General features: G+C 44.9%; 2 protein-coding genes across 5 annotated transcripts in view; one reads left to right on the top strand and one right to left on the bottom strand.

Annotated features, from left to right (window-relative positions):
- TMOD2 (tropomodulin 2) overlaps positions 1 to 14,259 on the bottom strand; it is a 46,074-nt gene extending 31,815 nt beyond the window's left edge. For 2 of the 4 annotated variants that reach the window (XM_057722191.1, XM_057722192.1), the window contains exons 1-2: positions 14,101 to 14,259; positions 1,283 to 1,480 (exon numbers count right to left, since the gene is read on the bottom strand). In XM_057722191.1, coding sequence (XP_057578174.1) covers positions 1,283 to 1,408 — 126 coding nt within the window. In that variant the 5' untranslated portion in view covers positions 1,409 to 1,480; positions 14,101 to 14,259. The remainder of the gene's footprint in view (positions 1 to 1,282; positions 1,481 to 14,100) is intronic. The other 2 variants (XR_009051369.1, XM_057722190.1) reach the window with 2 other exon arrangements.
- The window catches only part of LYSMD2 (LysM domain containing 2), a 29,774-nt gene continuing 26,463 nt past the window's right edge, over positions 14,245 to 17,555 (top strand). The window contains exon 1 of the mRNA XM_057722193.1: positions 14,245 to 14,520. The gene's annotated coding sequence lies outside the window, so the exon portion shown is untranslated. The remainder of the gene's footprint in view (positions 14,521 to 17,555) is intronic.

Below are 17,555 nucleotides of genomic sequence, written 5' to 3'. Positions count from 1 at the left end.
TCCCCAAACCTGCTGGGTATGAGGGAAGTGGGGAGAGGACACCTGTGCAGAGATGTGGGTATGAGCTGAGAGCTGGGTCTCTGGCATATCTTTGAGGCCCTACTTGCTGTAACATTCTGTGCTGAGAGGGGGGGTCCCAACGAGCTCGGGCAGAAGACAGGTGGCTGGAGCAGCCTCTGTCTCCTGCAGCTGCCTTCTACAATGTGGTAGCAAAAGATCAGCCGCCCTTCATAGCCTCATTCTTCACAGACCCCACTTAGGTTTGGCCAGGTCTGCACCCAAAGTGCTCCCAGGCAGGCACATGGAGCAGCCAGTATGGCCACACTCTCTTATTTCTAATATTCCCTGGGAAACATCCAAGCTGATAAGTGAATATTATGGTAGATGTTGACACCTGATTGATTAAACGTAGCGGTATCTTTCTTAAATTTAAAAAATTTAAAGAAAGGACACTTGTGGATACTTGTATTTTTTTTTTAAAGTAAAAACAATATCCAAACTATCTGGCATAATAGAATATCATATAAATATTCTTAGTGATATTTTTCTTTACAGTAAAATCACTACTTTAGGTGTCTCCGATTCTAAGTTAGAGATAATACTAGCAGGGCTGAAGAAAGTGCTTGCTAAACAAACATTATAACAAGCTACTTACCTTTTCAAGAGCTCATAAAAATATGAGATGCTCCATTTAAATTTACTTGATATTATAGTTACAGTTATTCTAATCTATCCATTATTGTGAGATTACCAAAGATTTTAACTTGGTTTATACATGTTAAAGATGAGATATAAAAAAGATCTGCTTTGGGGGTTAAAGACTTGGTTTAAATACCATCTCTGACATTCACCAGTATGGGATCTTATGTAAACTACTTCTCCTGGTCTGTCCCCTTATTTATGAAATGAGAATAATATGATCTACCTCAAGGGCTTCTGGGCCCAGCAGAGTGCATGACTCATAGAAGAAACTCAGTCTTATTTGTTTCCTCTCCCTCTTTCCTTTCTTTTTCCCCAAGTCAGTCTAGTCCTTCTTCAGCCAATGGAAAATATTTCCCCCCATTTACATTAAGCTGGTTTTTGAGGAATACAATTGCCATACCATAGATGTGGCTACTGAGGTTCTCCGTGGTGTGTAAAAGTAAGTGACCCAGAACCAATCAGGGAAGCACACAGAACTTGCATTTGGAGCTCCAGGTTCCTGCAGTACTGTTTAAGGACCATGCCACACCATTCATCCCATCCTACCACTAACCACCTGCTTCAGCTCCAGGTCACTCACCTCAGGATCCAGGTCATCAAGAACATTTTCCAACTGCTTCAGTTCCTCTTCTGAGAGTTTGCCAAGAAGCTCATCTTCATCAATGTTCTTGTATTTCTCCAGCTCTTTTTGAAAAGGGAGCGCCATGGTCTCCTATGTGCCTTACTCATGGGCCACGAACATTTAACCGCGCCAGCTTCCTGAGACTTCAGAATACTACTAAGAAGAAAGAAAGACTGTCACTTCCTTCCGGTGAACAGGACTTATTAGCAGGAGACAGGGCTGCGCTATCTGCCAATGGAGTCTCTTCACTGGACAAACAATTCAACAAAGTAAGTAATGTTACCTTCATCTGCAGAGCAGCCTGGCTGCTTACAAAGTATTTTCATATATATCACCTCACTTGTTTAGATCCCTACAGGGACCTGCAAAGGAAGCCTGCACAGATACGGATACCCCATCTTACAGAAGAAGACTCTGAGGTGGGAGGGGCTGCGTGCCTTGCTGGAGGCCCCCGAGCTGGGATGTGCCAGGCCCCCGAGTCCCCGTGCAGTGAGTGCCTTCCCACCGACTCCTCTGCCTCCTCCTGCTTTCCACAGGGAACAAGGAAGAACAACGCACTAACTGTAAGGCAGTTGTAAGGAGCGGGCTTGTGTCTTTTCAGAGGGAGAGTGCAGTGAAGAATACAAAATGGGGTTCATTCAGGAAAGAGAGTTTGGACCGTCCACGTGAGAAAGCATTGTCCTGAAACGCCCCTGCAATTAAGCTTAGTGAGAGTCTAAAACCCTGGCTACTCTCTCCACTCTTCTCCCCTTTTTTCTTCTTTCTTCCATCTCCCATTCTCTTTCTAGTCCCACTTCCTTTTTGTTTCTTAAGCCGTCCTCCCTAATTCTTTATACGCCAGTCCATTCTTTTTTCATCCTCCTCTTTGTATACCACTTTCCCCCTAAACGTCCACTCAAAACGAAAATTTCCCTCCATCCCTTCTTTCTAGCAGGGGATTTTATAGATCTTCCCTAGAAAGATAATACTGCATTCAGGAAATAGCAATGTGCTTAACTGATTGTTTCTCCTTAGGCCGTATTAATATCAAGCAGATCTTTCAAGGCAATGAATACTTGCTGTAAACCTACTATTTGCCAGGCAGGGTTCTAAAAACAGGAATACACAGATAGACAAGATATGACCCCTGCCCCCAAGGAGATCACAGTGAGACATATATACAGGATAATACCACTTGATAAGCGTGTGGACTAAGAACGCTGCCTGTCGTATCAGCAAACAAAGGATGGTGCAGCCCTCAGCCACTGCAGCCATCCCCAGTGATGCACCCGGAGGGAGCTCAGGATGGGAAAGAACAGGATGCTGGCTCTAGATAGTTAAGGTGCCTATCAAAGGAATGATTTCAGTGAGTCTAGACTTTTGCATCTTCTCTTACAAAGAAAAGCGCGAAGTTCATTAACCTGAGACGTCTGGTTTTCTTTAATGAATAGTCATCTTTTGATGTTCTGACTCCCCGGTTTTTGTAGCAAAAACCCCTATATATATCCCGACTCCTGTCATACCTCTCTCAGCTATCTGAGAGACTGCTTCCCAGGCTTGAGTCCTCAGAACGTCCACTGAATAAAACACAATTCTCAACTTTTCGGTTGTGCATTTCTTTTTCAGCAGACAAGTGTTATTACAGAAGTCACAGACACAGTAGGTTTAAAACACCTGAGGAAACAATCATTGGAATCGGGGGGTGCTGAGTGGAAAATGTGAAAGAATTTGTGTTTGAGCCTTGAAGGAAGAGATCCTAAGGTGGACATGGGCAGGGAAGGGCCCTTCCAGGAAAAGGCAACAGCATGAAGCAAGGCACAAAGATAAGAAAGTACATGATGCTTGGTGAATGGCTGGTTTGGCTAGAGGGGAAGAGGAGGGAGAGGAGAGGAAACAACTAAAGATGAGGAGAGCACATCTGTGAAGGACCTTCCCTGTATGTCTGGCCAAAGAACCTGGGCTCTATTCTGTTGGAGATGGGGAGTCACTACAAATTTTTCAAGCAGAGGAACTGATCTGAGAAGACCTGTTTTCAATAAGGTAATTCAAATGGTAAGAATGACAAATGGGTTGTCATGGAGAGAGACTGGTTGTAGGCAGGCCACTTAAGAGCTATTGGAATGTTGTTCCTCTCTCCTTACTTCAACTGCTCACCATGTTCCAGTGTGGGACTTTTTATTCTGGAATCTTTTCCATATACAATATAACTCCCTTTCCTTTCCATCAGCCCACCTCCTTTTAAGCTTCAATTGCAGTATTCCAGTAAAAAACCAGACCAAAACAACACAAACAAAAAAACCCTACCCACTAAAGTCAAAGAAACCAGCTGGGTCATATACACTTTGTTCTGGTCCAAACTACCACTAATTTATTGTGTGAGTCTGGATAAGGATCTCAACCTGCCAGGCTCTTAGCCATCAAATGAACTGGTTGAGCTACCCTATCCAATGCACAGTTTCCCACATTTAACACTCAGAAATTGTGTGTCCTACAACTGACGGTCCTACAATTATTGTCAACCCAGCAGTGGTCAAGATGTCATACTTGTCAACGTCTATGTATGCATAAATACCAAAATCACCAGCTTCGAAACTAGCAAAAGCAGTATCAAGAATTTGGAAAATATCCCAGAGACTTTTTAAAATAGTGGAATAGACTTTCAAAACCCAACATAATTTACACAGTAGGTTTCAGAGCCAGCATCAAAGGCTTTTAGTTCTTTTACAGATTTTTTAAAAAAATTACCACTCTTGATGGCACAGAGGAGATACTGTGTGGAAAAGACCAGACACCGATGAATATGAGTCAAAAATTGACTCAAAAAGTTGGCTGGCTGAACATGAAGAAGCTTTAAGAATATTAAGCAATTCATTTTCGTCTTCTCTTTTTATATATGCGTGGAGGCGATATATTATTGTTAAAAATCTATGTGTATTCATAGCAGCTTTATTTGTAATAGCCCAAACTGAAAACGACCTGAATGATCATTAGTAGGTGAGTGGATAACAAGTTGTGGTATATCCACATAATGAAATCTACTCAGGAATAAAGAGTAATGAACTATGGATACACATAATGACATGGATGAACCTCAAGACAATTACACTGAATGAAAGAAGCCAGACCAACAGAACATATACGGCGTGATTCCATTTGTCTAAAATTCTAGAAAATGTAAACTGATCTATAGGATAGCAAGAAAAGCAGTAGTTGCTTAGGAATGGGTGAGAGGTAGGGAGGGGAAGAGGATTATGAAGGGGCATGAGGAAATTTTGGGCGGTTTGACTGTGGTGATGGCTTCACAGGTGCAGGCCTATGTTAAAACTCATCAAATTGTATCACTTTAAATATATGCAATTTATTGAATGTCATTTCAAAAAAATCTATGTGTAAGTCTAAAACAGCTCTTCAATAAAGTAGAAAATTATATTTTTAAGAAGGGTCCCTTTTTTTTGGCGGGGCTGGGGGGTGGGGGGAGGGCCACGCTGTGCAGCTTGCAGGCAGGATCCTAGCCCCCTGACCAGAGACTGAACCCGGGTCCTGGCAGCGAAAACGCCAAGTCCGAACCACTGGACTGCCAGAGAATTCCCAAGAAGGGTCACATTTTAATTGGCAGCATTTTTCTTCTCAGTGGTGTGTAGAATATTGGTGCATTTTATGACAGATAGTATCTTAGAGTTGATAAGATTCTATTTGTAGTTCTATTCCAGGATCCTACAACGATACCTCAACTTCTTATCCTCCCCTGAAACAGCCTTGCTCTCCTGGTTGTCTGGATCATACGATTCATCTACCAGTCCGTCACTTCCAGAACTCAGACCACCTGATTTTCTTTTCCTTCTTTCCCTGTCTCGTTGGTTACCACCACCTATAGATTCTTATCGCACGATACTTTTCACACCACCCCTTCTTGTCACTCTTGTTTTAGATCTTCGTTCCTTCTGAACTGGAGTACTCTCATTGCATCTTGAAAGGATGCTATTCTTCCCTCTCAGCCACCCAGAGCACCACGGTTAGATCATTTTTCTTCACACTGCTAACAAGCCACTTCCCTGGTTAAGGACTTACAATGGCTCCCTCTTGTCCAGAGAATGAAATTCAGACAGTCTAGCATCCCAAATTCCCATTATTTGGCTTTGATCTGCACTTTCTGTCTTCTGTCTTCATTACTTTCCGAGGGAGCTCTCCAATCTTGCCAAAATTGCTTATTCGCTCTCTGTGGTCAGCAGAATAATGGCCCCCTAAAGATGTCCAATGCTAATCCCCAGAACCTGGGAATATGTTACTTACATGGCAAAAGGGACTGAGTGTGATTAAAGCAAAGATCTTAAACTAGGGAGACTATCCTGGATTATCTGGGTGGGCCCAATGTAATCACAAGGGCTCCTAAAAGACGGAAGAGAAAGGCAGAAGAGCCAGAGAAGAGATGTGATGACAGAAGCAGAGGGACAGAGTGATGCAACTGCTGGCTTTGAAGATGGAGGAAGCAGCCGAGAGCCAAGAAATGTATGCATTCTCCACAAGCTGGAAAAGGCCTGGAAGTGAATTCTCCCCAGAGCCTTCAGAAAGGAATGCAGCCCCACTGACACACTGATTTTAGCCCTGAAATCTGCTTTGGACTTCCAACCTCCAAAACTGTGTGATAACAAATTTGTGTTGTTTTAGGCCCTTGCATTTGGGACAGCCGCAACAGAAAATCAATATACTCTCTTATTCGTTGACTTCCATTTTCGAAGATAATTGTTCTGCATATCTCATTTGCCTTCCTCTCCCAATTCATTCCCCACCCTGCTCTGTACCCTAGGAAGATGTATTTAGATGGCATCGAGGCTCCCTTGCTCTCTGGCTTCTGTTTGGCCAACAGGAGGCACTAGCAGGAAACTGGAGGGCTGGCAGAGAGGGAGGTTGGTCCAGAAGGCCACACTGCCTCCCAGGAAGCCTCTCTACACAGCTGCCCCTACGCCCTTGCTGACTTCAGGCCTGGGGGTGGTGAAGGGTCCCTGTGTGGCTAGTGCCAGATTTCTGCCTTGTTGGATTCTTCAAACCCTCCCTACCACTTTGTAAATAGCCTCTTTATTAAAATTCCCTCAAATTATTCAGTTTGAGTGTGTCCTCTGTTTCTTGTTGGGACCTTGGCTGATATAGTAGTATTACTTGGAATGCCCTTCTTTATTCTCATGGTTGATCTATGTGTTCTGCTCTGAGACCTGGCTCAGATTCCAGCTCTGCAAGACCACAGAATGTCAGGGCTGAGTGAGGCCTTAAAGATCATCCAGTCCAGCAACATAGATGGTTTCTCTCCTATTTCTCTGATCACTCTTTCTTGGTCTCTTTTGGCAATTCTTCTTCCTCTACCTTAAATACTGGCATGTTACAAGATCCTGTCTTAGAAAGAGAAAAACAAATATTGTGTATTAACACATATATGCAGAATATAGAAAAATGGTACAAATCAACCAGTTTGCAAGGCAGAAATAGAGACACAGATCTAGAGAACAAACATATGGACACCAAGTGGGGAAAGCGGGGAGGGTTGGGGGGGAATGAACTGGGAGATTGGGATACCAAATTGTACACTCTAAATATATGCAGTTTATGTATGTTAACTGTATCTCAATAAAAGTTCTTAAAAAAAAAAAAGATCCTGTCTTAGCATTTCTTTTCTGACACTATACACTCTCCCTGGGGAAACTCATCCCCTCCAGTTTCGATTATAATCCATATCCTCAAGACCCCCAAATCCATATCTTTGATCTAGACTTTGTTCCTTGAGGGCTAAATCCATATATTTCCACTGCCAAACCAACATCTCTACTTCACTGAATCAGGCATCGCAAATGTCAGAAGCACTCCCATCATCTCTCCTTCTAAATAGCTTCTCCTCTGGAATTTCCAATTTGGCCAAGAAACCACAGAGCCCTCCTTGACATCTTCTCTTCCTTGTCTCCTCCCCACCCATCAATCACCAAATCTAGTCCATACCGAAACATGTTGAGAATCCACCTACTTCACTTGTCTGCACTGCCACATCCGGCCTTAGTCCATTTTGATCCATTTTCCATACAAATGGCCAAAGTGATATTTTTAAATAACTCTGCCCTAGGTACTTAAAATCCTCCAGTGGCTTCCCTTTGCCTTGAGGATAAGGTTCAAATTCACAGCCTGACCTCGGTCATCCTCATCAGCCTCATCCTGCCCTGCACTCCCCATCTACTCCTGGCTCCAGCCTCCTGGACCACTTCCAACTCCTGGATCATGCCTTACGCTGTTTCCTCTGCTCAGAGCACTCTTAACCCCTCTTCCTCTGGCTGACTGCTAGCCAACTCATCTTCCAATTTCAATGTAAGCTTCAATTCCTCAGACAGGCCTTGTTTGGACCCCCATGCAGGTCTGAGTCACTCCCCACCTCATGGCACACTCCTTGATCAGAGCTCTCCTTGACGTTATTACAATTGCTTGTTTTATCTCTGTCTTCCTTGCTAAGCTCTGTAAGGGTGGGGACTGTATCAGTTTTAGTCATTGTTATAATCCTGGCTCTCAGCACAGGTCTTGACCCAGAGTCGGCATCTGACAAAATTGTGCAGCAAATGTCAAACGGAGGAAATGAGCTTAGAGAGGTGACGTGACCCATTGGTCCAGACATCATTCACCACATCCACAGCCCCCACTCCCTGTCATGGAGCTTTCGGAGGCCACCTAAGCGCACAGAAGTTGCTGCTTCCTAAATCCTCGTTGCCTATGTCACCAGTTGAGTGTTCATTTCTCTCTCTCGCTTTTTATGTATGCTACATAAATAGTTCTCTCTCCAACTATACCACCAACTCCTAGAGGACAGGGATGATGTCATAATTCTTTATATTCCTGGGTTTCTTCCATATTCATTCCACAAATATCTACTGAAAGCCCACCTTTCCCACTGCTGGGGCAAGAGTAGTGAACAAAACAGATGATATCTTGTTCCCTCACTGAGCTTACATTTACCAGTAAAAGAGACATTAATTAAGTAGTTACAATAACATGTTAGTACTATGTAACAGTACCCGTTAAAACAAACTGCACATGTTGTGCCAATGCATGGGGGGGGGGGTCTTAAAGCCAGAGGAGAAAAAAAAAATAGTGTATCCTCCTGGAGCACAACTTTGACTTAAAGATGTGGGGGAAAGCTGGTTTTATTTTTAATAACAAATATAGTTTTCAAAGTCAAATCACAGATTTCTAGCTCATGGCTAGCCTGCTTTAGCCCCTACCCAGTCCCCCAAGCGTTCATATTTGTCCTCTCCTCCTGTTAGTGATGCCGCAGTGGAAAGTTTCCAAAGCACTGCTGCTGCCTCACCTCCAGGAGAGTGTCTGCCCCATGGAAAGCTCTCAACACGCAACAAGAGACTAATGTGCACGCTGGAGTGAAGCAAATGCCAAAGAGAGCTTCCAGGAGTGCAGGCGGGCATGTACACCAAGCCGGTTAGAAAATGGAAAATAGGAGCAAGGACCTGAGTGGAAGGAAGGATGACTTGGGCCCTCTGATAACTCTTCCTGTTACCAAAGATACGAGCCCAGAGAAGGAAAACAAGGAATGTGGCTTTCTTTGCTTCTCTTTCCACTACCTTATTTGTATAACTGTGGTATGAAAGAGGGAAATCAGATACAGCACGAAGTGCCCAGCCTTTGGCCCTGACTCCGCACAGACTTAGAACCAAAGCCAAAACAAGCAGTTCTATTTATTAAACCTGATCCAAACCAAAGACCAATTTTTACAAAAGTGAAAGAAAAAATACTTGTAAAACCTAGTGAAGAGTTTTTTAAATGGGTAAAACAGTGCCAAAAATTGCTTTGGAGTACATACATACCTGGGAAAGCTATAAAGGACTACACACGGAAAGGACAGACACCACAAAGACACCACATAGGTAGGGGAGAGGGATTTGATTGGAAGGAGGACTCGGGCTTCCACCGCACTGACGATGATTTAGTCCTAAGCAGGGTAGTCAGAAAGTGAGAAGTTATTATTCTTTATTATATAGCTTCAATATTTTATAATAATCTTTAAACAATTAGTGAGCCAGTTTGCACAAGAGCCAAATCTACATTTTCTAAGACTAGTAAATTAGAAAAAAATCAGCTTATCAATATATCCTTTAACAAAACAGGAATTGATCCTGTATATTTAATTCCTTTCTAGCTGCAGGAAAATACAAAGATGTGTACAAAACACAGAGCCTGTGGTTTGGAATCTAGCTATTTGAAGATGGCCCATTCAAGTCTGTTTCTTTGTTTAAATAACCAATTGGCTGCTGCCATATCCTGGGAAACATCTGCAGGAGATGCAGGACAGAGAATGGGGTGCGATAAGGAGGAATTTCAGGCAAAAAATATGAGAAGGCAATTGGAAGGGGCAAGCTAAATGGGGAATGAGGAACAGATCTTACCAGAATGAGACCCTTTGTTCTTAACTTCCCTATCTTACAACATGAAAGTTGCCATAACTCACACTGTGCTTGAAAACAGTCTCCTCTTAAAATAATGTGCTTACCAGGAACTACCCCCTCCAGATTCAGAAGAGCACAGAAGACAAAAAGCATGGGCCTTGGAGTCAACCCGCCCTTAATCTGATGGTTACAGATCCATGTGCAAGTGACAACCTCTCCAAGCCTCTGTCCCTTCCTCTGTAAAACAGGCAAAAAGTAGCACTTATCTCAGAGGGTGGAGGAAATGCCTAATGTGATGACGTGCATGCCAGGCACAGGAGCTAGCACATGCAAGCCCTCAGTCAAAGCCATTTCTCTTCTGTCCTTGGGCGTAATCTTCTATTTGGGCTATTTGCTCCCTCTGTTATCCTTGTCAGGATCTGCTGAATGTGGAGAGGCAGCACCCTATAAGAGCCCTGGGTCAGCACTGCCAGGTGTAGCAAGCTGCCGTGCGTAGGCTGGCCAAAGCATGAGATAGGTTTCCACCTGGGCAGGAAGTTGCCAAGAAGCTTCCTGGCTGGGGCCGAAGGGCTCGAGGGGGCAGAAAGTCTCACTGTCTACCTAGACTGCCACCTGGTTTCTAATTATCTTGGCAGGTCCTACTCCCTGCTGCTGTCCTACCCCTTTGTCTGGCCCTATTCTCTGTCTTCTGAGGAATTTCTCTTTCTTGACTTCTGTCTACCTCCATGCCTTCCACTTGGGAGTCTGAGTCTCTTTAATTTTCCACCACCTATTGGTTCTAGCCATGTCCCTTCATCTTGGCTTTGGGAAGTTATGCGCTCTCACTTCCTGACTGGCACTATGGGTTCTTTGACAAAAGCTGGCTTCTGCCTGCTGATGAGTCTTTAACCCACCTATCCTCTCTCCTTCTCTGGCATCTGTATCCCAGTTAGGTTTTTTTTCATTATGAGCCACTTTATTCCCAATACGCTTCCCTCCATTGGCAGGGCTTCTCAGAGGTGGCTGCATGTTAGGATTGCCTGTGGGAACTCTTGACACTGCCTGGGCTAGGCCCCCACCCCAGCTGGATTGCATCAGCATCTTTGGGGGTATGATGGTGAGGCTTATCCCAGTTAGGTTTTGATCAAGGCTTTGTTATGACTTACAGGTACCATGTGCACCTTGACTCATGACTGCTTATCAAGATGATATGTGAAATATTTAACAACTGGTATGAAATGGGCATTGTCATATCAGAATGGTTGTCGGCTGTGAACGACAGGGATGGATGACCCTGCATATACTGGCTGAACAGCAGCCCAGCTCCCTAGACCCAAGACCCCTCTCACTGCTCCGACAAGAGGCCTCCTGGTCCTTTCATTGGGCTGGTGCCTCAGATTTGCTTCTTACTCCTCATGTCCTGGCTTGGCACAGCTGGCCTTGCACTTCGTTTCATGAGCTCCTATTACCCACAGTCCTAGAGCTGACTTTCTCATTCCTACTCTACTCAGCTGTCACCAGGGAAACCCAGGAATACTGGTGACACACATGAAAGAGATGGGGCAGCCTTGATGCCAAAACAGGGGGGCAAAACATAAAAGCATATGTATATGTAAATTTCAGGTACAGGAAAAACACCCTTGCAGCAAAAGGTTCTGTATAAAATTAAGTATTATATCTTAAGAATTGGTTCTGTTTTCTTGGCCTGGTAATAGGTCTCTTCTGCATCTGCCTTCTATGAACTTCTTTGAGTCATTTATAATTTATAAGGAAAACATTTGGCTGTATGTGATTCACAAATAAAGGGAACAAGAGGAAATCCTTCAAATTCTGTCAAAAAGCCAGATCTCTTCTTTCCCCAACACTCCCCTAACTCGCAATAAAAAGAACCAGCACCTAGAACTTCCTTCTACTTGGGTGCAGATCTTGAATTCAGAGAGGAAAGGGATAGCACTTTCAGAATGGTTCTTGGGTAGGGCTAGAATTTCTAAGGTTTGGGAATTATTAATACTTTAAGGGAGTTAGGGGATGAGGTGTCTTAAGAATAAATGATTGATAGTAGCCAAGACGAACTGAAAAAAGAGAACCTCCCCTGACCCGACTCACACCTCCAACAGGATTTAAATCTTGGGAACTAGAAGCCACAGACTCACCGTGAGTTTTCTGCATTCACTGCAGCTGTCTGTCACTAACCACACTGTCCCCTACAATCCTTTCCTTTGTTTACTTATCTGTTTTATTGATCGCCTCAATTTTTTATTTAAAAAGTTCAAATCTACAGAAAAGGTAAAAGAATAGTGCAATAAACACCAGCTGTCATCATTTTGCTGCGTCCTCAAGCTTTCTTCCCAACCCTTCTACTCCCCACCCCCACCCCAAACCAGCTGAAAGTTGCAGATGACACTTTGCCTCCAATACCCACATCTCAAAAGAAAAAGACAGTGTCCTGCATGACCACAGTACCACCACTGCACCTAAGAAAATGAAAACTAATTCCATAATATTATCTGATATGCAGTCCATATTCAAATCTCTCCAATTGTCCCCAACTCATCGTTTATAGCTTTTTTTTTTTTTGATCTAGGATCCAAAGTTCACACATCCTGATTAGTTATCTCCAGAATATCTTAATCTACAATATCCCATCCCCACTGTCTTTTTGGCAGGAACAGTACACAGGTGAAGTTATGACCTCATTGCATCCCAACAAAAGCCTTATGATAGGTGTTGGTAAGCTTGATCATTCAGCTAACGTGATGACTTCCTCCTCTCTCCATTGTAAGGACACATTTTTCCTAGGTAATCTGTGGTAAGATACTTTGAAATAATGTGAAAATCTTGTTCCCCAACAACCTTTTGCTCATAGGTTTTGTCCCGGTGGATGAATCCTAGCCCTATCAGTTACATTAGGGTTGCACAGCACTGGTTTTCTGGTTCTCTCATTCCTTCAATTGTGTATTTATTATTCAAACAATGACCCCTCAGTACCCATCCTCTCTATCCTCTGTGTCTGTACTCTCTGGTTACTTTTTTTTGTGTGTGTGTGTGTTATCTGTATTTTTTTTTTCCCCTCTGGTTGCTTTTTGCTGTGGTTTCCTCCCCTCCTCCTTGCTGACCACACCTGACCGCTCCTGCCCAGCACCGGGGAGCCATTTGCTTCTTCCTTTACCTGCTGATCCCAACGCTTCACCTTCAGAAAATTAAAAGCAAACAAACACGGAAAATCCACAGCATGTTGTTCTCTACCAATTTATAGTAATTTACAAAAAATAAAACAGCTGTAATGCATATTTATTGGGTTAGACTGCGGAATGTAGATAGAGGAAATCAGTTTTATTTTTTTAAAAATCAGGTTGCCTAAATCCTGAAAAATCTTTTCTCCTCACTAGGCAAAGCTGCGTGTTCTCTCACAATCAGGCTTTTTGTAATGGTGTTGAACACAAGCATCCTCGTCTCCTCAGTTCCCTGATATGAGAGTCCTGGAAGAACAGCGGGTTAGAAATCATGTAACCCGAACGCCCCGTTTTACAGGGACTTGCCCAGAGTCCCTCAGCTCCTAAATGGTAGAGCTGGAAATGGGTTTTATAAATACCTGCCCCGTTGTTCTTTTTATTCCCTTCCCAAGGACCTGGTGATTCAGATGTTTAATAGGCAAGAGGAAGCCCGCAGCATTCGCAGCCTCCTTCATTGCTAATTTGCATTTTGCCTGCATCACCTTCCTATCTTTGAATACTTTAAGTAAAAATTCCCATTAGGAGCTATTATTATTGTTTAAAAGCAATTTTCATTTCTGCAGGTCAACAGGGAAAATTTAAGAAGGCTCAAAGGAGCACATGCTCCCTTTAACCAGAAAAAAAATGAGTCTCGAGGACCTGCATCAGGCCGCTCTCGGAACGCTGCTTTCTCGGAGACTGAACCGCCCTGCGGGTGACAGCTCCAGCCGGAGTGCACCCTTCCCCGCCGCCTGCTCTAACGCTGCAGTGACAGGCATTAGGCTCCAGGAGCCCGTCAAACGTTAACATGAGAGCAGAAAGTGAGGAACAAAGCCCAGCGTGGAAACACCCGGCCCCGCAGCTCAGGGAGGACAGAGACCGCGCCCTCACTGCGGCGGCTCGGAGGCTGCAGAGACTGCGGAGCCGCAGCGCAGGGCGTGGGACCCACAGCCGCCCGACGCCTGCCGCCCGCGCCGCCCTCCGCCGCGCTCTCCTCCGCGCCGCTCGCCGAGCCGAGGAGGCCGGAGGCGGCCCCGGCCCCGCGCGCCCGCCCGGCCGAGCGCCGACGCCGCGGAGCATCCTCCGGCGGGTAGGGAGGGCGCGGCCGCCCCACGCTGCGGGCCCGGGGCTGCGGACGGCGCCTCGCCCGGGGGGGGCCCCCACCCACCCCCGGCGCGCTCACCCGTCCGTGCGCTCATCCTGGAGCCGGCGGTGAGGGCCGTCAGTCCGTCTGCCCCGAGGTAGCCGGGCAGGCGAGCAGGGCGGCGCCGTGGCCCGGGCGAGCGCGGCGATCCACAGGCGGCTCCCGGCCGGGCGCGGCGCCGGGGCGCGCGGCTGCAGCGGGGCAGGCTGGGAAGCGTAGTTCGGGGCGGCGCTCGGCAGCCGCGCGGAGGCGGGACCCCTTGCCCCCGGCTGTCACCCCGGGCTTCCCCACTCCTCCCCTGCAGGTGTTCTCCCGAAATCTGCATCCCGACCCCGTGACCGCTGTGCAGACGAGGAGGACCTCAGCCTTGGGACCAAGCTGTGCGGGCTCTTTTGAGAAGCTCGGGGCTATGGACAGGGTGGTTGGCAAAGGCTCTCCAAGCTTGTGAGGAGCAGCTGGGTGAGTGAGCATCTTTACGTGGAAGCCTTGTTAACAACCGGCTCGGAGACAGCCCAGGCCTGCCCTAGGTTTTACTGGCTTTACGCCGACCTAGGGCAGGGCGTGGGAAGGAGGAGTAGCTGGGGTACATGCCTCGGGGTAGGGAGGTGAGGTGTAGCGAGGCTGATCTAAAGTTTGTGGCTGAAAATGTTCGAGAGCCCACGCACACGCAGTGGCTTCGCTAGAGGAGAGGCTGGCTAACTTAGCCTCTCTGAGCCTTAGCATCCTCATCTGTAAAGTAGGCTTAAAGCTTGAAGACATGTTGTGAGGACTAGACGCATTTTAGGTGCGTATGGGAAAGCACCTGTGTCTGGCACTTTACACATACTTAATAAACATTCCTTCCTCGGGAGTTACAAGGGAGACCCGGGCACACTTCCGGACTTGAAAGCCCTACGTATAATGCTATGCTAAAGATAGCAGGCCTTGTTGGTCTGGATAAAAAAACTTTAAAACCCACAGAGTTTGCTATTGTCAGCCATTTAGCCGGCTCACTTCATCCGGAATATGCACTGTGATGTGTCCTCTACGCCACGTTCTTTGGAGCTACAAAAGATAGAGAAAATATTGTCTGGTCTGTGAAGTATGAAGTGGGGTGGGGTGACATTGGACAAAGATTGAAAGTAGGAAAACATATGGCATGATAGGATTACCTTCCAGAAGCGTTTTCTAATCAGATGTAATATCTCCCCTTTTTGAACCCTTGCTGCGGATTTTTCAGTGCAGTATTTCACAATGTGGTCACATTATGGTAGGATTTGCGTCTTCCAGATGTGGTGGAAGGAAAATGAACCAAAGAGATGGAGGCAGCATTGCTGGAGTAATCTCTAAAATAGGCAAAGGGTGAATGGAGGTGAAACAGTGTCATAATCTGGCATGACCTGTGCAGTAATCATGTGACCAAAAAAACCAAAAAATAGTGCTGCAGAGAAAATTTCATGTTTGAAAATAATAGCATCACTTTGCATTTGTGGAAGTACTTTCCTATCCATGTTCCTGTTTTGATTTTTGCAACAACTCTGTGAGATGCAGAGTGAGGATTTTCTTCAGTTAGAGTTCTAAGAGGCACAGAGAGGTGATATGAGTTATTCAACATCACCCAGCTGGTCATTGAGCCTATCTTCTCTCCTTCTGCCCTGGCCTTCCCCAAAGAGGCATTCTCAGCACTCTTCTTCCTTTGTACCTTTCAAAACAGGGCCATACCTTCCCCAGCAAGAGGGCTGAATCAGAAAGTAAAGCTAATTCTCAAAGGCTCTTGGAACTATAAGGATGACAATGATTGAGATACCAGTATTGTTTCCACTGTTGATACTGTAGTAACAGACTACAGCTTTGGCCTCCTCACCAGAATGACTAATCTGAGTGGGAAGGAGTGAAATGAAATGAAGGTGTGGCCAAATCAATTTAAATCACATTCCCAAGTTTTGCTGTACATTTGTTATTCCAAATATGCTGTGTAACAGACTGGATGTCTTTGACTTTTTTTATATTGTACATTTGTCGCAAATTATAGCTTTCTGTTAAATAAGAATAGGACTGCTTATAGATCAAGCTAGTAGCTTCCCCTGAGAAAACTGATGGTAGGCATAAGCTGAAAATAATAAAGCAATTTTATTCAGATTGGAAGAAAGGGTAGCAAAGGTTTGACATAGCAAAGATACCTGATGGTGTACTATCTTTCTCATTGGCTTCCTTGTGGTTCCCCACAAGGAAAATGTCTGCATGTGATGAAATGCATGGAGCACTGCTTCAGAGGAAGATTGTGAAAGGAAGCAGGCATAAAAGCAGAGATACAGTCAAGTTGGCAGTCAAAGCAGAGATACAAGAGCTGTCCAACAGTTCCAGTCCCATTTATATGAAAAAGTAAAACTGAAACACAACTCCTAGAGCTGGAAGGGACCTTACAGATCATTTTGTCTAGCCCCTTCTTCATGCAATGAGGAGGCTGAGACATCAAGAGTAAATTCTCAACGGAGTATGTAGCATACATCATTAGGAACATGTAGTAGATACTGTTGCTTGCCTACTCAACATCCATTCCTCCCTCTTCCTTCTTCTTTAGAGAAGCTTGTTCAGGTGTTCACTCATTAGGGGACATGAACCTATTACCATCCCATACCAAACTATCATGGGCAAGGGGAATACGGTTGTCTTGACTGGCCACTGAGGGATCAGGGGTGGGCATGTGACCCAGTTCTGGTCAGTGAGAACTGAGGAGGGGTCTGCTGAAGGCCTTCTAGGAAAGGTTTTCTTGCTTTTGAATAGAGACATACAGGGTAACATGCCACCATCTCCATGGGATGTTGTTGCATCTGGTTGTGTTACCTGAAACTAGAATAGCCATCTTAGAACCATCAGGGGATCCAGCCTTAGGACAAAGCCAACACACTGATGATGGCAGAGTAAAGAGATAGAGTGAACTTGGGTCTGTGATGTTGTTGTTGAGTCAGTAAATCAATCAGCCCTGGTGCTGCCCTACTTCTGGATTTCTTGTTATATGAGATAATAAATATTCTTATTGTTGAGCCCTTTTGAGATGGAGTTTTCTGTTACTTGAAGCTGAAAGAATCCTTGTTGCAGATGAAATGTGAAAGTAAGTTCCTTGGATGGACTGATGGACTATTATTTCGGAGTTGATAAAAACAAACAACAACCACAACCCAAGGCAAAAGATAGGGATATTTTTGTGTAATGGATAGAAGTATGCATTTTACCTATTGTTAAATTATGGTTTCCAATCTAGACAGACCTGGGTCGAACCCATGTATTTACTGCTTGCTTGACTGTGGCCAAGTTTCTTTAACCTTTCTAAGCCTCATATTCTTCATCTATAGGCTGGGGATAATAATACTTACCACATGGGATTGTTATGAAGGTGAAATGAGGTAATTTGTGTTAAGTATGCTATAAAGGATATGGTGCCTAATCGCTAAAGGAGTGGTGACTATCTTGATGAACTATGAATTATTTATAGTGTAATAAATAACAAAATAACA

Source organism: Hippopotamus amphibius, chromosome 2 (genome assembly GCF_030028045.1).
Source record: "Hippopotamus amphibius kiboko isolate mHipAmp2 chromosome 2, mHipAmp2.hap2, whole genome shotgun sequence".
Lineage (NCBI taxonomy): Eukaryota > Metazoa > Chordata > Mammalia > Artiodactyla > Hippopotamidae > Hippopotamus > Hippopotamus amphibius.
This window is presented reverse-complemented; position numbering and strand designations above follow the sequence as displayed.